At 43.1% G+C, this 20,338-nt stretch overlaps 1 protein-coding gene across 2 annotated transcripts in view; it reads right to left on the bottom strand.

Annotated features, from left to right (window-relative positions):
* Positions 1 to 338: 338 nt before the first annotated feature.
* The window catches only part of LOC105687870 (cadherin-99C), an 81,541-nt gene continuing 61,541 nt past the window's right edge, over positions 339 to 20,338 (bottom strand). Inside the window, exons 3-22 of one of the 2 annotated variants that reach the window (XM_012403782.3) lie at positions 19,494 to 19,559; positions 17,638 to 17,816; positions 16,922 to 17,044; positions 15,651 to 15,914; positions 9,270 to 9,419; positions 8,957 to 9,175; positions 8,627 to 8,821; positions 7,817 to 8,104; positions 7,295 to 7,612; positions 7,067 to 7,207; positions 6,681 to 6,965; positions 6,425 to 6,598; positions 6,127 to 6,336; positions 5,893 to 6,024; positions 5,687 to 5,803; positions 5,198 to 5,599; positions 4,483 to 5,111; positions 4,075 to 4,305; positions 2,555 to 2,784; positions 339 to 2,210 (exon numbers count right to left, since the gene is read on the bottom strand). In XM_012403782.3, the coding sequence (XP_012259205.2) occupies positions 1,864 to 2,210; positions 2,555 to 2,784; positions 4,075 to 4,305; positions 4,483 to 5,111; positions 5,198 to 5,599; positions 5,687 to 5,803; positions 5,893 to 6,024; positions 6,127 to 6,336; positions 6,425 to 6,598; positions 6,681 to 6,965; positions 7,067 to 7,207; positions 7,295 to 7,612; positions 7,817 to 8,104; positions 8,627 to 8,821; positions 8,957 to 9,175; positions 9,270 to 9,419; positions 15,651 to 15,914; positions 16,922 to 17,044; positions 17,638 to 17,816; positions 19,494 to 19,559 (4,700 nt within the window). In that variant the 3' untranslated portion in view covers positions 339 to 1,863. Of the gene's footprint in view, positions 2,211 to 2,554; positions 2,785 to 4,074; positions 4,306 to 4,482; positions 5,112 to 5,197; positions 5,600 to 5,686; positions 5,804 to 5,892; positions 6,025 to 6,126; positions 6,337 to 6,424; positions 6,599 to 6,680; positions 6,966 to 7,066; positions 7,208 to 7,294; positions 7,613 to 7,816; positions 8,105 to 8,626; positions 8,822 to 8,956; positions 9,176 to 9,269; positions 9,420 to 12,669; positions 13,348 to 15,650; positions 15,915 to 16,921; positions 17,045 to 17,637; positions 17,817 to 19,493; positions 19,560 to 20,338 lie in introns of those variants that run through there. The other variant, XM_048657712.1, reaches the window with a different exon arrangement.

Genomic DNA, 20,338 nt, shown 5'->3' with positions numbered 1-20,338 from the left:
TACAATAAATCTTTTGTACAATTTTATTATTGCTTTCAGTTCTTCAAGTTTCAATTGAATTTCGAACAGTAAAGTAATTTTCATGAATTTCAAATTCGAATCTTACACGTGTTGGCGAAGCGTGAGGTATACAGGCATTGCATACCGTTCTTTGCTTTTTCTCCATCTTAGCTAGGATGCGAGTATTAGATTCTGTTTCTTTATTACATGGAAAATAATTGAGGTGAAACTCGCGTGCAAGGCTGCCTTAACTTCTGAACAACAGTTTTGTGAGGAGGATGATCGACGGATGGAAATTTTTCCGTCTTAACTTTTTTCTGTTCAGGTGAAAATGATAGTTTTGTTTTTTTTTTTGTTTTTTTATTAATAATTATTAACAAATTTTTACAATAATATAATTTCATTTCGTTAAATTAAATATTATGCGTTCGACCAGATATTCCTAGTGTAAGATCGTCAAGGATTTTTCGTTAATTTCTGTTTCCTTATCTCGTAAGACTCGACTGACGTACGAACAGTAAAAGTTATGCACCGATCACCACCTGCAGCTCCCGGTATTTTCCTCGATATGACGTCGTTCAATTAACCATCTTCGAATCGAGACTAATGCGATTAAAAAAATAAAAGAAAAAGAAAAAAAAAAAAAAGACAAACAAGGCACACATACGTTTCATTTAACAATAATTATGCGGTTACTAAAAAAAAAATGCATAATATGAGCAAATGCAATTATTTTTTCCTCGTTTTTTACTCATGTAAAAAATAAGAATTATTGCAACGTAATATCATAAATTATAGTACGAGATCTCATTGAATCTTCATACCTCTATAGTATACGTATATTTGTAGAACTGGGTCAGTTGTAAGAATTTTTTTCAACAACTTCTCGTGTGATGAAATTAAATATTTTCATAATTCCTACTTATAATGGACGGTTACTGACTCCGAATGAAAAGAATTATTATCGATCCTCATGTCGTATTATTAGTTTTACAAAATCGACCGCCATATTGCGCAGTTTATGTTACAGGCGTGTATTATGCGAATATCGTATCTTTTATTTTTTACCGACGTTGATAAAGTTATTTAATAATATATTTTTTATCATACATTAATCTCATGTATGGACACTATTACATACCGAGTAAAAGAATACATCGTAATAATTGCCGCACAATTCCGTCAGAATATCAATGTACAAAAATATTATTTCATTATCTAAAAGTAAGGAGAATTTTCTATCGAACATTGGCAATATTATACATTCATTCCGTCTTCATATGACCAATTATACTCCGCGATGACATAATTTACACATTTATAATATATATAATATATATTATAATAAAAACAAACAAAAACAATTCGCATAGCATTGCAGCGTACACACGTAAGGAAGTATTATTTATATCATTAAAAAAAAAAAAAAAAACATTATATTAATAATAAGTGTAAATTTATGAAATTATTTTCGTTGATTAAGTACACTCTACAGCAGTCGTAAACGCGACGTCCGATTACATTTGAAAACGTTCACATGTTCACATAAATTATAATTGAGTCTTGAAACGCGTTTACTTTTACAACTTGTCGCCGCGCGGATATATCGAAAACGTATAAATCGCGCAGCCTTTTGATTCTCGCAAGGGACACACACGAGCAGGTTTCCAATTTTACCGAAATTTTATGACGAGCTTTTTCTTTTTTTTTTTTTTCTACATAAAACGATATCATTCAGTAAAATATACTTGTCAATATCCCCGCAGATGCGCACATAGGATTAGATTGTTACAACTATAAAAACTCACGTCATTTTCGGTACAAGTGTGATCCACTTCTTCCATTTTTTTTCCGGACGGTTTACTATAATTCCGTGGTTGTTTCGACGGGACTTTGATCGCCGAGATAAGTGAAACCCAGATGAGAGTAATCCTTCCTTTCTCGAAAAGTTACGTTATCGTTGGAAGGACTCGGATTGAGAAGTTCGTCCCCGTGGTTGTAGAGCGGATTGAGAACCGGCGTGTCGTGATTATGATTGTGACTATTGAGGGTATTCATGTTGTTGATGGTGTTCATTGTATTTAGATTGACGTTTTTTCGCCCTAGCGTATTACGACGTAAAGATTGGGCGTTCGAATCCGCGTGATTTCCGGCGATGCTCGAGGCTCTTGCGGTTGTCGCCGCTTCCGAACTCACCGGACTCTGTTGACCTGAAAGATTTTTTATCAACGAAATGTTTCTTTTATATTTCACTGGACCGATTTGAAGAAAAAAAAAAAAATGAAATGTATTCGAGTTCAATCATAAAACTACGAAATTCGCCCGTCAATCACCTAATGGGTCTGAATCTTGACCTCGTGAGATACCGCAGGGGTTCATTTGGCTGATGAATTTCGAACTCGTTACTCATTGAAGGTGGTTGCGTCTAACATCGTATGATATTTTTTTTACAGTCTAGGGTGGATTACTCATTTATATTTTTTTTTTCCCGGTCGTCCACGTTTCCATCCTATTTCTAAATATTTTCACGAAGCACAACGAAACGGAAGCTCACCTGTGCTTCCACCGTGATCCTTTGTGATGTAGCTGACATTGTCGAGGCTGAAAGCGTGGTTCTTGTTACTGAAATCGAGCTGCAAGTCGTTGTAGCTGTCATTGTCATCGACTGGTACGCTCATCTGCAGTACCTGAGTCTCGTATTCCTTGAGATTCGGTTCCACGTAGACGGGATCGTACCTCGGTACGACGTACATACGTTGCATACGATCTTTGTAAGCTTTGTACCTGCGCAGATCATGTGAAAAAATAATGTTCATCGATTGTATGACTCGCGAGCTTCTGACGCGGCGACGTTATCGCTTCGTCTTTACGTCTGAATCGTGAAGATTGGAAGTGGTAATGACCTTTTTTTTCTTAAAAAAAAAGCTTATCGAAGTTTTTTCTCTTTCGCGATTTCAGACCAATTGTAAGTTTCTATTTTCCATTGCATTTGATTCGGTCTAAAAAATGTCGACTGCAACAATTTCCATCGGAATGCCAGTCAGACTGCGAGCTTTGCATTCATGCGGAAAAAATGTCACGATGTGAAAACGACCTGAGGTCTCTTATGTACATTTTGTCCGGCAGTGGCGACGAATTAATGTTAATTGGACGAACGAACGAAACGACGAATTAGTACTATGCTATTCGTATGGTCGAATCATTTCTGCCGACAAAAGAAAAAAAACCAACGTGGGTATAATGTAAAAATGTGAGTGACGCTGGACGTTTACATCAGCGGAACGTAATGAGTAGCTCAAGTTCACTTGTGGTGAACCGGAAATAAGTAAAAAAAAAGTAAATACCTATAAGGTAAGGAGATAAATTCGGGATGAATATTCAACGTTCGGTGGACAGATACATATTATGCATTTGAAATAAGATCTTGCTGATTCACGACACGATTATTACCGTTTGAAAAATGTTTAATAAAAATTTGCTACCGAACTCGCCACGGAGTGGGTCTTCCGTGTAAAAAAAAGTAGAGATAAAATTTTAATGAATGTGGTACCAAAGTATACCATTGTAAAATAGTTCATATGCACAAACGTGTATAGGTATTCGTATTATACGAAACGCGAATATTCGTCGATTTTCAGAATTTTGGGATTGCACTGTAAGTTACAGTCAGGTAGCGGATTAGATTTGGCTCGCGTATCCGTGATTCGCAGTAAATTGAACTGAATATCGTTAGTTGATTTTTATAGATATCCCGGTTCACGGATAATCCGGAGAAAAATCTCCGCATAGAGGAAAGCCGATATAGCTATCGGCGATGTTGCACGTGATTTTTGACCACTTTTCCAGAAAAATCTACTTCTGCTATACACCGAAAACTCTTGTATGAATTCCTGACTTCCGATATCGCGAAAAATCTAGAGATAATTGAGGATTGAAATTGAATTTCCAAAGCTGAAGTTGGTTGAATATGCATTGTAGGTACGTACGTTTACCGTACCCCGCCTGCCGCGATTCAACCGTGCAGGCTACGAAATGAATTTTACGGAAAATAAATCGAAAAAAAAAAGCTCTCACCTTGACCACGAGATGCAGATGTATATTATCCCAGCGATTCCCAGGACTAGGATGATGCAGGCGATAACGATTAGGGCGTAGGGGAAAACTTCGCCACTGAACGCAATCGTTGTTTGTTTAACGATGGGCTCGGGGACGGACACGGGTACGTGAATATCAGTAGCAGTCGCATGGATCAAAGTCGAGACGTCAAAAGTGATGTTGGATACCGCAGATCTGTCCAACAGCACTCTGAAAAAAAAACAAAAACGAATGTCCAATTAATTTTTTAACACCGAGTAGGCTCGACGAGGCTTACGTATTTTCGATTACTGTAAGTCCTCCTCAGTCGACGTTTTCGCACATGAATAAAAACGAACACGTTTGCAATTGACTCTAAAATTAGGGCGAGAAAAAATTTGAGCCCACCTTTTGATCAGCGAGCTGTTCCCTTCGAGAATCTTTTCGGTGACCGGATCGATGGCATAAAACCAGAAGTCCGAGTCTCCAGGGATAGTTTCGACGGTTCCATTCTTTGTGATGGATCTTCTCACGGCGACTCTTTCAACCCCGACCAGTAGTCCAGTTTTGTCTTCGATAACGCCGGCGATTTTCGATACTTCTTTCTGAAGGACATCCGCCGGTGCGTCCTGAACGACGAGAACCAGCAGATTTTCACCACCGATCAAATTGACGATAACCGGCGCTTCGATGGCGTTTGAATCGGTCGTCGAATTGGGATTATCTCTGACTTGGACGTTGAATTTGAAAGGCAACTGGGCGTTGTCGACGTTATCGAACGTAGTGGCGGTTCGAATTATACCGGAGAATCCATCCATGGTGAAGAAATCCGAACCGCGACCGTTGAGGATTTTGTACTCGAGTTTTCCAAATTTTCCATTGTCCTTGTCCAGAGCCTTCACCTGGAGAACTGTCGAAGCAAATTGTGCGGACCTAGAGATGGCCGCGAAGTATCTACCCTTCGTCAATTCACGGCCGCTTTCCGGAAACACGAAATAAGGCTTGTTGTCGTTCACGTCGAGGACCTGGATCTTGACCTTTAATGAAATTGACAAGAGCATGGATTAATTCAAGCGCTATTTACTTAAATGTAAAAAATAAAAAATAGAAAATAGTCGTTCACCATAGTCGTGTTTCTGTCGGCGTTCACGAGTCCGGACAAAGATTCGAGTTTGATTTTTATTCGGTAAGATTCATTGGTCTCGTAGTCCAGTCCACTTTTTTTCAATTTCAGGGCACAGTTTCTCTCCTCGGTAATGCTAGCTTCGAAAAGTCCGTCCTCGTTACCGCTGTAAATGGCGCATCTCAACGGCGGTGTATCGTGATGAGCGTGGTTGTTGATAATGGTCAAAATTTTAATCAAAGTATCGTCACTGGCATCCTCCGGTATCTCGACTGTGTAAGAATCTTCGGCAAATCCTAATCCGATTTCCGGTGGAACGGTGGCCACGTGGCGAACGAAAATTGGCACGGTCGTAACGGAGGAGAGCTGCGGCGAGCCCAAATCGTACGCTCTGACGTCGACCTGGTACGGAAATAGATAAGTGAATAAATGAAATGAGAAAACTTTCCGCGAAATTCTATCGCAACGGTTCCGAATCCCGTGTGTTACCTGATATTCGGAGTCAGTTTCCTTCCGCAGATCGTCCCGCACTCTAATCACTCCGGTATCCGGATCGATGAGGAAATATTTACTCGCGATCCCGCGTCCGATTATTTCGTATCTCACCTTTTGATGAGAAAAAAAAAATTTTAATTTCAACTGAATATTCGGAACATGATTTGGCGAGGGTTTTCGAAATAAGAAACGATCGTCACCTGATTTCCTGGCGCAGTACCATCGGAATCGGTCGCCACGAGATTGATGACCGTCGTTCCTATCGGAACATCGTCGTCCAGAGTGATGGGGCGGGGTATCGAGGTGAAGACGGGAGGGATATCGTTCTGATCCTAATGGAAATCAACGTCGGCATATCAATAATTTGACGATCGATCGGCTCGCGCTGCAGTTTCCGAGGTTGAACGATTCGTCGACGGTTTGGATTTGCTCACCTGAACGTTGACAACGACTCTAGTCGTTGCACCCGGAAGATCGTTGGTGTTTTCTGCGGTCCCGATAATGAGGATGTGCTGATTGTCTCTTTCGTAATCGAGACCTCTGACGGTTTTTATGACGCCGGTCTTCGGATCAATGCTGAATAAGTCGGTATCGCCTTGTTTGATAACGTATGTGACCTGTTTCTTGGTATCCGGATCATCAGCCTGAAAGCAACAATTTTAACCATCGGAACGAGAGAAGCAATTTACTTCCCCGTCTCGACGCTGTTTATTTGAGAGAAATAGAACTCACGGTAACTTGGGTGACCATGTAATCGGGTACGTTCTCTTTGACTCTGGCTTCGTAGCTACTTTGATGGAAAATTGGTACTTCGTCCTCAACGTCGATGACTTTGACGGTAACGGTCGCTGTGGCGAGTCGGGGATCCGGTGCCCCGTCTCTGGCGGTAACCACGAATTTGTACTCCTTTAAAATGAAAGGATTAATCAAAATCGGATATCAATTGACTGGAACGAAATAAAAATAGGTCAATAGCTGGCTAGCTCACGTGATTTTGCTCGTAGTCAAGGGCAACTTTGGTGAGTACGTCACCCGTGTCTGGATCGATGGTGAATGGGATATCGTCGGGAGCGAAATAGGTCACTTCTGCATTTATGCCCTCGTCCGCATCGGAAGCATGTACGCGACCGATCAACTTCCTTGCCTCACCTTCTTTTACGGAAAATTCGTAGGGCAAATTCTCGAATTCGGGATTCTTGTCGTTGATATCGGTCACCTTGATGTTCACCGTCGTTGTGCTCGACAGTCCGCCCGTATCCTCCGCTTTGATTACCTGTGGGAAAACCGGACGTGCGAATGTCAGGGTAATCGGGATAATCGGGAATATTACGACGATCGTTGCATCGATTGAACAATTATATTCGTCAAACCCACCAGTTGATAGCGGGTGAGGTCCTCTCTGTCCAATTTCCTGATCACCGTTATGACACCTGACTTGTCGCCGATAGCGAATTGACGCAAATCATTACCCGACAGAATCGAATACGACACAGGATCGTTCTCAGGATCAACGGCCTGCGTGGATCGAATCACAGTTTCATTTAAACCAGTCGTTATATCTCGATGCGATCAGACAAAAAAAATTGCTCTCAAAATACGCACCGTGATCGTAGCGACGGTGGAATTTATGGATGCACCTTCGCTGACTTGTACTTCGTAAACGGGCTGTTGAAAGACAGGACTCCTGGTATTAGGGCCCGGAATCACGTTGACTTCGACAATGGTCTGGGTGAATTTGCCGCCGTTATCGGTAGCCTGTACGGTGATACTGTACTGTTCGCCGGCGTTCAGTTTCCCGATGGATTCGATCATACCGGATTTAGGATCGATCTTGAACTTCTGAATCCCGTTGTTCGATACGTGATAAATGCTGTACGTTATCTCAGCGTTCTCGCCCTCGTCGTTGTCCGTTGCCTCCACCTGTTGCCGTAATTTCGCTAAATTATAGACACCGTACCTCGCGCTCAAATTACGGGGTGTACAATCGCCGATTTGCTACGGACTTTGGCAACGGTATTCGCACTTGCGTTACACGGACGTGACTTATCGAACGAGATTGTATCGGACGTTGAAAATCGGCGAGGCTCCTACGATTCGCGAAAAATTCTAATTTCTAAAACTCACCCTGATCACTTCTCTCTTCGTTTCGCCGGCTTGCACGGTTATCGGTGCCGTCATGGGTAGTACCGGTGCGTTGTCGTTGACGTCGTTCAGCGTAACGACGAAAGACAAGGGCGAAGACGCCGCTATACCCGATTTTTCTCTGGCCACCACTTGGAATCGAAAACGTCCGGGACTCGGTGGATCGCGGTCGAGGTTCTCCTCGTTAACGACGAGTACGCCGGACGAATCGATGGCAAAAAAGTTGGTCGTTAATTCGAACGTGTACGTTGGCTGCGGGTCTTCCGGTCCCTGTGAAAAATTTCACGTTACTCGTTTTTGTTTTTTTTTTTTGTTTTTTTTTCTATCGCTGCAAAAAAAATGGACGACAGCTTCGCACGGGCATCGATATGCCGATGCGACGTGCATGCCGAATACGGGGGAATACGGAGGTGAAAAAAAAATTATCGTTATTCAGCGTACACGCGATGACGCTCCGGTAGCATACGAAATCGCCGGACTTTTCTCCGAATAAGGATTTACGAAAAGTGCCGTAGTACGAAAGGATGATAGGATAAGCTTTTTCACGCCTCTTTCCGCCGTGTATCATTACACGGGTGTGTACAGCTTCTATCCAGCTGCTTCAGTTGCCCATTCAAAAATACTGCAGATACCCGAAGACACGAAAAAAGACTAGCTCTCCGAAACAGGTATTGGGAACGACAATTTTTATCAAGCGTTCTGACCTTGTTCGAAATCGGATGGGTACCGGGTACAGGAAATGTTCGTTGTTTTTGTTTGTCATTTTGTCGTCGTCGTACGGGGGGTACTTACCAGATCAGCGTCGGATACGGTGAGCACAATAAAGTTGCCTTTGGCATCGATGACTTTGGTACCAATGGGAGCGTTTTCGTCGACAAATCCCTCGACGGACGAGGCCTTAATCGCCGGTGGATTGCTATCAACGGGTTTTACCGTAATCGTTAGCTTCGCTGTCGCCGATCGCGAAGCTTCGGACACCTCTACAGCCTGTACGTAAAGATGTGCGATGTTAAGTTCGATGGAAATGGTTTTCGGGATTAATTGAACGGTTTGCAACGCGATAGCACGAGCGCATCGCATCGTTTTCAGAGAGGCGACGCGCTATTATCGTCACACGCATACCTTGATAATGATGTCAAATTTTTTGGTGACCGTGGTGTCGACGGCTTTTATTTGCTTCACGGCTCCTGTGTTTGGATTTATTTCAAAAAATTCTCCGTAGTTCGGTGGATTACCGCTGAGAAACGAGTAGTGGATCATCGCGTTTATACTGTCCATGTCAACCGCTTGTATTTTCTCCGGCGAAATATTGAGAATTCCCGATAAAATTCCACTGGATACCTGAAGGATAATTTCATTATAGAATCCGTTCGATTCGGATACGTCAGCTGTAGCTTTTTTCATTCGTCGACTGCATCGACATTCGTTTACTTACGGAAGCGGAATATTCCGGATTAATACATGCGCCGTCAGACAGCATGCAACCCTGGTAGATAAAAGATGGATCCTGATCGTCGTCATCTTTGATGTTTACCGTAAGGGTAGTCGTCGAGGAAAATCTCCTGGACGAATCCCTCGCTCGATCCTGGAATTGTAATAATATTGATACATTGTAAGTGGAAACCTGAATTCGTGGGACTGATCACCGACGTTTTGTTCGGTACCATCGGTACTGAAATTCAGGTGCGCATTCGCACGCAGGAAGAAATTTTTCACAGCTTTGAATATTTCGTGGCAATATTTGTTGTATGTGACAATATTTTCCTAGAATTCAAATCCGCGATTAAGCAGGGCAAGCGAGAGCGGAAGTATTCATGAATAAATTCCACATGAATAATTCTGGTTCACGGTAGTTAAGGGTGGAAGTGATTTTAGCATTCATTTAATTTGAATCTACAAGATGTATCTCGTGCAACCGATTTCTCGGAAGATAATCGAGTGGAAATTATAAATGGTGCTTTTATGTACCTAAGAATGAACATTAGACATCGCTGTCTCATCACGATGTAGGTGATATCATCATAGATATATTCTACATTCACCTGAACTGGTCCAACTGATTCTACAGCAGTAGAATATAGAAAAGTTTTTCCATTTTTATGTAGAAAATTGATTGCAGGACACTTTGCTGACGTATTTTGACCTCGGGACCTGATAAAACTGTCGAGTAAATTGAGCCAAGAATTTACCCCGTCAGGTTATCTCCATTCTTCTGCTCCAAAAAGTGAAAAATAGGCGATAACTCGTTCAGTCTGCTAGATAGATCAATTTGGCTTTCAGATTCGGATTCCTCGGATCGAAATTTGCAAGGATATTCAATAATAATATTTTCAGTTCAGTCGACTTTTTAGAATAGAATTTACGTAGATTCGTAGGCTGCCTGATCCTCCGCTTATAACGTATGCAATTCAGTTCAGTGAAATTCTTGTAGTTTGTTCCTGGGAAAATGCAGCTGCTCCACAAAAATGTCCATCAAAATGGGGTGGGGGCATGATGTGGCGGTCACAGAAGTAGGTCGACGGAAGAGGCAAATATAGGTCACTCGTCGTAGTTCAATCGAAATAAAATTTTGACGAAGGGTAAGAAAAGGCCAAAAAAAAAAAACAAAAAACTACTCAATCAAAATACTAAAATTCCGTATCCCTATTCGGTACAAAAAACCAATATCATTCAACGCCGAACCGAAGAAATAAAGATGGAACATCCCTCATCGGATAAGAGAGAACAACACGATCGCCTCTGGGATTACAAGGATGTAGAACATTTTCCACCTTATTACTGACTTAAATCATTCCGCCGTCCGTATCTGCGACGGCGTGTAATCTTGCGGCGTTTACGGGTCTCAAATTACCAGGTGAATCCGGTACAACGCCGTGTCCTCTACATCCGCATCGGCCGCGTCTTCTTCTCGTCTGCCCCGCAGTCGTTGTAAAATGTTTTGTAGAATTTGCCCGCGGATGTCAGGCGCGGTTTCACACCAGTATAATCCGCCGCTTCGTTTATTCGTTCTTTTATTCGTTGTTATCGTATCGCTTCCTTTGAAAAATATCGAATGGGATACCAACGGTTGCGATACTCGAAGTCGTGAGGTTTTTTTATAAAACGTTCTTCGAACACACGTACAATAATATATCGTACGCAAAATATGAGAGAGAGAGAGCTTCGCAGCTGAACGTATGATATGTGAATGAAAGTAAAAGGTATAATACAACGACCATGACGAAGAGTGATGATCTCAAACGAAATTATTTGCTTTACGTAACGCGCTTTGCGATCGAAAGAAAAACTTATTGAAGATGAGTTCTAAAGAAGTGTAAGCGAATCGATTTCATACGGATGCTTCTGCTTTATAGTCTGTAGGATACATTAACTTAGGCGCTAAAATATGTCTCCCGAGGTAGTAAATTGTAAAAAAAATGATTGATTTTCTTATTTTCTTATTCTTACGATCGGTACGTAGAGATGGTAAAATCGAACTCGGCACGTGCAGTGCCTCGCGAAACCCGTGGTACGACGAGTCGATGCCGTGTGTATATGCGTTAGAAATCTCCGATTGAATCAATTACTGTACTCGAGTTTATTGAACAAACAAAAGTACCCACGCTACTTTATTGACATTGTCAATATTTGTATACCGAAGAAATATGGAATCTCGCGGCTTCCTTGGAGATTTCATTGGTGAAAATACCAAAAATGTAGGACAGGTATACGAGCACGTATGGGAAAGTTTCCGGATCAGGGTTGTTTTTTTCCCAGGGTTATGATTGTATCCAAAGCTTCCGATAAAAAAATTTTCAGCGGGACTCGGAGGTATACGAAGAGACGATCGACGATTACCGATATATAAAATGCGCGCTAAATCGAGCGTCGTAGGTACAGCTAGAAATATATTGGTCCGATTATTATCGATCAATATTTCATCCGTATCGGGTTGTCGTTGGACGTAGAGTAAAATTATTGAGATCCCAGGTCCCTGTGTACGAGGTTCGTCGGAATCCGCCCCGGCTGTTCTGCCCGTTGAACTCAAGTTTGTTGTTTTTCATTCAACGAGGCGCGCAATTTCTGTCGTATTTGAATTATCCACTTTCGGAATACTCCCGGGACCATGGCCGCTCGAGTAGCTGGAAGCTTATCGCGATTGAGACCTTGGGCGTGCGAGGCATTTGCATCGATAACGGAAACGGGTACAAGGATTCTATTCGTACATCTGATGAAGCATAAAATTGAGAAAAGTTTTATCGAAAAATATTTTTCGACTGCGCGATCAAAATTGCTTGGCAAAACTGAACCGAGGATAATTTCATACCGGTTATTTCTATCGCGAAACGAGAGCGAGTAGAAATCTCATGTTTTTCGATCTTCTCCCTCGATTTATGCTTTGAGAAAATATTTACTCTCCTCGAAGTTGCGCGAGATTTTATAGGAAGATAACTCCGGTAGTGTAAAATAGGAATCGCAGTTGATTAACGATCGTTAAAAATTCGCAATTCGTAATTTATTTAATAATTTTATTCGCAAATTTTTAAGGAGGTACAACGTACAGCGATTTTTGAGATTTTCCTTCAAAATCGCTTTACTCGAGTCCCGCAAAGTTTTGGAAATAGAAGCGAGCCGATAAATAAATTTTGCCTCCAACGCGAGCCACCGTTTCGCTGGACCGAATTCGATGCCAAGCAGAGATTTCCAGATTATAAAATGCAGACATCGGGGATCGGGATGCAGCTAGGCAATCAAAACACTAGCCGTATTTTTGTAACAAATATCATGGAACGACGAAACGTAGCGCCGGATACCAAATTGGGACATAGAATCTGACGTTCCGAAGAACCACTTACCGATGGGGAGCCACCGCTGCTCTTGTAGTCTGACCCAGAGCTGATACCCGCGAATCCAAGGGCGATTAGCACTTTTATCCAATCAGAAACACTCATTGTCGGTTTATAGGGTGAACGAAAATGCGATCACTACACGGATTATACGATGGTTGGAACAAAAGGGAGGGCTCAAGTTTTGTACTTCGTTGCTCGTCGAGCTCGAACTCCGACTCGGCTACGAGATAATACCTAAAAGCTGAAAGCGTTTCTCTTTCGAATTCATGTAAAAAAATTTCGCTAACGATCGCGTGTGTTGTACAATATCGAATTCGCTTGTCATCGACGAAACATGGACATCGAGAGATACGCATATATTCGTCAACACGCCTCAGGGTCCTTCGGATTATCGTCAAACTTCGCGAGTCTCTGAACAAATGATGTCCTCTGCAAATAAGATACGCACGTACATATGTTCGGGGGAAAAAAAAACTCACCTGACAACGAAATTTTTCGTGAATAATATCGAATAATCAACGTACAGACAACTCCGGGTACTTTATGCTTCGATTTTCAAAGAGAAGAGTGGGCAGAAAAATATCATTTTATCGTGAATCGAAAAACTTTCCCTCGAAAAATTACCTTTTCTAAATTTTTGTATCTCCTATGGTTTTCATAGGATTATATACAGTCAATGATGAGTTAGTAGAATAGATGGAAGGGTAAGCAGATGTGCAATGTAATTGAAAAAAAAGGTTCTTTACCCTTCTGAAAAAGTTAATAAAATTTTAGTACGTTTCTGTCAAGTTCTTTTTAACTTTTGAAAAAAAAAGCCCTTGTGCCATCTCACTGGTCCATGAACGAAGAGGCGTGGGTCGCGCTCTGAAAGTTCTTAAGCCCTCGATAAAAGGTAAGTGTGCGTGTATTTTTTTCCGTCTCAACGTAATCGCGATCATATTGCGGTGGAGCCGGACGGTCATTACCGATCACCGATGACTGATAACAGTTGAATTTCTTCCGCGTTAGAATTTGCGACACCATGCAGTGGATGGAAATGCGTTGGCCCTGTAGCAATTCCTGTACAGTATGTGGACCTGCGGTAGAGACAGCCCGGAGTATAAAATAAAGCAAGCGACGCGATCGGCGACGAGAGAGACGACTGTGTGCGGTGTGTGGGCCGCATGAAATTATACGGTAATCTCGATTCCCGATCTTATCGAAGCGTGCAAAAGCATCGCTTTGAGTTCGCGTAAAGAAAGAGATGAAAATATATCGTGGCAACGTGCGCCGCGTCAAAGATCCGCAAGCAGCATCGTTGTGTACGTATACTTGTATTTCCGGTATCATTGAGAAGTGGTTGCATTTCAACGCAGCGTCCTCGTCTTTGAAGAGACACGCGAAAGCTTTCAGATCCGATTGTAACGTAAAAGTTTAATGGCAACGGAGCCGAAGCGGAGGGAAAAAACACGTGAGACATGCGCGCTAACGTGGTTTTCGCAAACTTCGAAATCTGAGATAACGTTACCGAAGATCACCGGGAAACGCGAGCTCCTGATTTTATTCGCAAAAACGAGACGGTGGTAGTAATTATAACTTGACGCTAGTTTGATACCGACCCCCACCTATATCGCTTTTCTCATCCCACACCGCACTGCACTAGAAGTTTCACGTTGGTATCGTACACAAGACGGTACGTCACGTGTGTATAATCATCTGAAACTAATTACGCGCTACCAGGGAAGAATTGTCCACCGCGCGCCACGCGATTGCCGCGATTGACCCGCGTTAAGTGTAACGACATTGAGGTGAAAATAAAATAAGCGTCGAACGGTGACCGGTGCGAAACGGCGACTGACATGCCTAACCGAGCACGCAAATTCACAGAGCCTTGCCAAGACTTTGCATACCTACCCACCTACCTACCTATCTACCTACCTACCTACCTTCTCGAGCATTGTGCAAGTCGCAATACCTCAGCTACCCACTTTATCGGATACCTTGGTGAGCTTGATATTTCTTTGTTCTATAGGAATAACCCCGATCGGCGTAATTACGGCTGAAGGATTTTGATACATTATCGTGGAGTCGAATATCCGGGCGACGATGATCATCCCAGATTCGTTTCGCAGTTGCATTAAAAATCACGAGCGCGTCAAATTTCGAATTATTCGAACGGGAGCCGAGAGACGCGCGGATTTCGCAGCGAGAATTCGAATGGATGGGAATCGGTTTTAACGACTCGTAAAGTTATAAGGTATGCCTGCTTATTGAATATCATCATCCAGCCGAGTCGGAACAGTGCGTCCAGCAGAAGCGGGATGAAATTTTTATCGTTATAATAGAATCGGCAATCGGTCGGCTTCGTAATTGCCAGAGTTTCCAGCCGGCATATGCCGCAGTATTTCATCGAGCCGTAAGGCAAGGCATGGCATAAGAAGGGCTGCTCATCGGAGTTCAATTATGTTTAAGATGCACCTGCGAGAGGGAATATTACTCGTCCATACGTACGGCGCGGCGGTACCAACGAATGGGTAGGCAGAGCGAGAACGCACCCATCGAAGAAGGGGACGAGTCGGAGGCCATGAGCGATCGACCGTAGGGCGAGAAAATGAACGTGGTATGGTGGTAAGGTAAGGTACTGCGAGAGAAGCGCATCATGCGTGGATATATGCAAATCGGCGAATATGGCGAGCTATCGGGAACTGGGATACGGCGTGAGTCACATCCATGGATTCTACCCACGCGACTGACCACTTGCACCGTCGGACGTGTACATCCCGTATCGTTCCGCCGTCGTTTTCTACCTGTTGCTATTCAGACTCCCCCCGTTTTCTCGAGCACTTCTGAACGCGTCTCCGTACAAGCTTATTGAACCGTCCTTTTTTTTTTTTTGTCGACTTATGGGCACGATCAAGTGCCTGCGCGATAAGCTAATAACGCCTTATCTAGGCCTTCGCGCGAAACTAGGGTGAGTATATATATAGCTTTGAAAAAAAGTGACTCACCGAAGCGACGACGGTGACCAGGTAACGTTGAGTTTTTTCGTAATCCAGCGTCCGATTGACGGTGACTTGTCCCTGATGAGGTAAGTTGATGCTGAAGTAACCGTAACCGTCGGCGGTGGTTATTCTGTCGCGTCCGACTCCGTCGCTGTTTCCGATTCCCGATCCATCGCCGGGAGCGATGGAATATTCGACCAGACCGTTTACTCCGGCGTCCGCGTCCAGGGCCATGATGTTCTTGAAGATCGTCGAACCGACCGGCGTCAACTGTTGGACACGAACGAATCGTTAGGTGGCGAATTTTGGCGATTAATTTTTTCGACGAAATATCGCCGATTCGTCGTCGAACGTTGGAAAGGGGTGCGGTAAAATTTTTGCAGTTTTGCGAAATATGGTATCAGGAAATGAACGACGTTTCACATCGTGTATGGTACAACGTGAGCGGTGTACATTCGTCTCACGGTTCAGACGATACGTTATTATTCACACGGACCGGAGAACAAGTGGGGAATAATTGTTCGCGTTAAGAAAGAAAGTGTCATTCGTGTCGTATAATTGTGGAGAAAAATCTGATGCAAGAGGTGCTCTGTAATTGGATCTACCGGAGGCAAAAATGCAGCTCTAATCCGGATTTACATAACGTTGTGCAGCGTACACGTTGTTGAAGCGGTTGATGCAAATGAAAAATAACAGCATCGCTAGGAAAATACATATTCTATTCAGCTGAATGAAGAAGAATAAGAATAAATCATTCGAAAAACCACCGCGATTACCTTCGGCTCGGATCAAGGGGGATATTTTATTGCCGTTTTCTGATTCTCATTCGAAACTGAAATATCAAAAAGCGGTCGATCTGCCCACACCGTACACGCGGACTCCCGTGCACTTATCGCGATTTACGATCGTTTCTTCGGAAGTGAACTTGATATCCGACGCCGAGACGTTAAGTCCGAGCTACCAAAAAATGATCACATCCCGTATTGGACTTCACGGACTTTGAATCGTGGGCGCTTGATACAAGGTTTATTGAACGATCAACCGTAAGTCATATACGAATCCCGTTGATTATCGTGATACGGATATAAATAAGGTTGCGGTGTTAAGAATTCGAGGATCGATTTCTATTTTGTAATAAACGCCAAGTAAAAAGCTGGGGGCACCGTAGCCGTGAATTATGACGGATGATTGGAGACTATTCATCGCGTTCAAAAGCCTCGGCGGAGTTGGCCGCCGAGGCGCGATCCCCGGGTACGTTGATTAATGGTGGAACTTACCTCGGGTACGGTGGTCTCGTAGGGTGTGTTGATGAATTTCGGTGCGTTGTCGTTGATGTCCGACACTCTGACGATTATGGGTATCGTACGTTTCTTGTTTGTTGATCTAACGGTGCAGGTCAGCTGCGGGCGAAAACGATACGTGTTTACAGCGATTCGGTATTACAAACTTTCGACGACATTGACAAGGTGACAATATCGTCGGACGCAGCCCCCCCCCGAATTCGCCCTCTCAGCTGTACGGGTTACACAATCGCTCCGTTCTTCGGTAAATCGATATTCAGACGATTGATTCGCATCTGGAGCACGCTCGGACGTCGCCAATATCAATTTTCAATTATTTATACTTCCAAAAACCATTTCACGCGATACCCTACACTCTCGGATCCGAGGATCAGTTTTCTTTTCAGAACTCAACGTACGTGACAACAACCACCAGCTACAGGTTTACGATAAGATTATTTTCATTCAATTTTTTAATTCCAACGAGTTTATTTTTTTTTCTATTTTCAATTCTTTCGTCGTGTATCGTTAATTCGATTTCGATATCGGTAACGATTGTAGAAATTTTTGGAATTCATGGAATTGATATCAATCTGACTGATTAACGAAACGAAACCGACGTGCTTCGGGATGTTGATCGAACATTCCTTTTGCCGAACTGGAAGCTCAGGTACAGCTCTAATGATCGAAAGTGAACGAGGGTTGGCACTTACCTGAAATACGACATGTGAAAGGTTTTCAGCGTCCCTATCCAGAGGCTCGAGAAGTTTCAGTTTTTTCCCAACCAGAGTGAAGATGGGCCGTCTGCCAGGGAATATCAGCTCTAATGTGGTTTCGGTGAAGGGATCACCGGAAACCGGAAGTTCCTCGGGAACCGTATCTTGGTCGATACCTGCGTTAGCGATTTCATAATTGTTAATTATTTTTCACCATTCTCAGATAACCCGGTTAATCGAGACGATTTTCACCGAAATCACCCGATATCTGCGCTATCTCGCGCACTTCACATCCTCTTCTGAATGTCATTTTTCGATTCTAGCGGCTTATCTCTTCGGAAAAGGTACCGTTACTTCCTACCTTCGCTTAAGTTATTTCCATCCTTTTTCCAAAACGCGTCGCTGGTTTTTTTTTTTTTTTTACTAACGTAGAAAGTTTGAATTGCCGCTACGAGACGGGGATGGACCCGATAGATAAAACCTGCAGCGATAGGTGTACATTTCGTCCTTCGAGCGACGCTTAAATAGACCAAATCGTTTTTGCGACTATCTATCAATTTTCCGTACGACGTACACGTAACCCAGTTGTACGAAAAATAAAGTCGACAAGAAAGTACGAACACCGATAATATTTTATGATTACGTTCATTACTACTAGGTGGGTATTGGGAGTTGCAGCAAAAGTGTGTAATACATCGCAGTTGTTTCTTTTCCTGTAAGAAAAACCATTTTCTTTTTTTTTTTCTTAATTTTTTTAAATTCTTTTCAAACTTATCCCAACAATTTCAGAGGCTATATCGTACACCCCGTTCCCCTCTATCCGCTGTTCGAATATTGCTCGAAGGCTGTGAGCTACGGCCGAAATTTATCTTCGTTTGAACGGCGGTCCTGAGACGTCTTTATCCGACTGATGTACCCTGACGTCTGAAATATTTGACATGAAACTGAGACGGGCATTGGAAGCGCTATGCACGGAGGAGTACCTTCGGTGTACAAGTTGCGTGATTGACGGGACTTCGATCGTATGTCGCTCACTCGAAGAGAAAGTCTGGTCTGCTCATCACATCGCTACGAGATCACTACTAATCACCGGTATCTGTGGGTATAATAATAATAATAATAATAATACATGGGGCATTCCGCGCCGACTCGAACCCCGACTGACTTTTTTTTTTCTTTTTCCTTCATTTTTCGTTCACGTGGTATCAACGCATCGAAAATGCTCCACAGTTTCGATTGCCCTTTTTTTCCGACGAGCATGCTAAGAATCGTATTGTAAGCTTCCTGATTCAGCTCACGTTTCGGAGCGATGTCCTTTTCACCTTATTATTTTGTCAGAGTCTAAAATTTGCTTCGACGTGTGTCTTGTGTTTTAAAGATCTTCTGTTGCAAATCTATAAGAAAATTCGCTCCGTTAGATCGGAAAGATATTCAAGTGCGAAGATCGCCGGAGAACCGTTGAAGCCGGGGGGACACCTTCACCTCTTCACGAATATAATAATGGCGTACCGCAACGTGTGCGATGATTACGGATACGGTGCACGCGTGTCTAATAAGCTATGCTCATCCATTAATAATCTTCTAATTATTAATAGCTGACGTCTCGAGAAGACCAGACGGTAGATCTCCTCTGACCCTAACGGTATGGTGCAGGTATTACACGCGTGTGTGCGTACACAATTAATTCGTATGATCGGAATCACCTGCGACGTTGGACGCGGTGCGTCGACCCTTCTTGAAATTTGAATATCGTATATCGCGTATCGGTGTCGAGGCACGAGAGGTAAAATAAAAAGCGAAAGTCGAATAAATTGACGTGTGATTAGCCCGGTGTTTCGGGTCAACGAACTCACCGTTTCCTCTGCTCTCTTCGATGTCCAGAATGATGTTCGACTGACCCGTCTCTACTTCGCACAAACCTGAAAACAAAAAATTGATATGAAAGTGTGCAGCAACCTCCGGATCCGAGGATCCGTTTCCGGCAAAACCACGAATGTCCTTCTTTCTCCGATGCTTTTGAATTCGTAACGGCGGCTAAAATTTCTAGCCACTCTCGCAGTTGTTGCATAGCTTCGATCGGACGCCAGAGGTAATTCGATGCGATTTCCCTATACGTGTGTCCGTTCATCGCGGTGCAGCGGTAAAATTATACCGCGATAAAGGAGTAAAAGATCGTGGAACGACCAGATTTCGATATTCAAGTCTAGAAACTTTGCTCGTTCGCTGGTTATTTTTCATTGACCAATCACCGTTAGAATATCGTTCACGCAACTTTGATATCTTCCGCAATCGAAGGGATATATTCAGAACGTTTCAACGATACCGAATACCGTATCCAGTACGGAAATCGTTGCACAACGTTTGTTCTTTTCATACAACGGTGTCTGTACGGTTACGGAAAATCTACGGAGTCCTGCTGCTACGGAAAGTTTCAAGTTCTATGGCGAAGAATTCGCTCGTTTTACCATTTTTTACACCCTCGGCTAACTTACACGCGGAACACAGACACAAACAAACGCACAACGGTATACCGATGCAGTGAGTCAGCATTTCAATGCAAATGTCATCGCGGATATTTTCTCAGAGAAAGGCGCATCCTTGGCGTCTGTTATTAGCCGGCTGCATATAAGTACGATAACCTTTGTTTAGAATCTATAAGTAAAGGATTCGCATCACCGCACCTTCACCCGCATCTTTT

This window comes from Athalia rosae, chromosome 6 (genome assembly GCF_917208135.1).
Source record: "Athalia rosae chromosome 6, iyAthRosa1.1, whole genome shotgun sequence".
NCBI classification, from domain to species: domain Eukaryota; kingdom Metazoa; phylum Arthropoda; class Insecta; order Hymenoptera; family Athaliidae; genus Athalia; species Athalia rosae.
The sequence above is the reverse complement of the archived record's forward strand: the minus strand, read 5'-3'. Positions and strand labels throughout refer to the sequence as shown.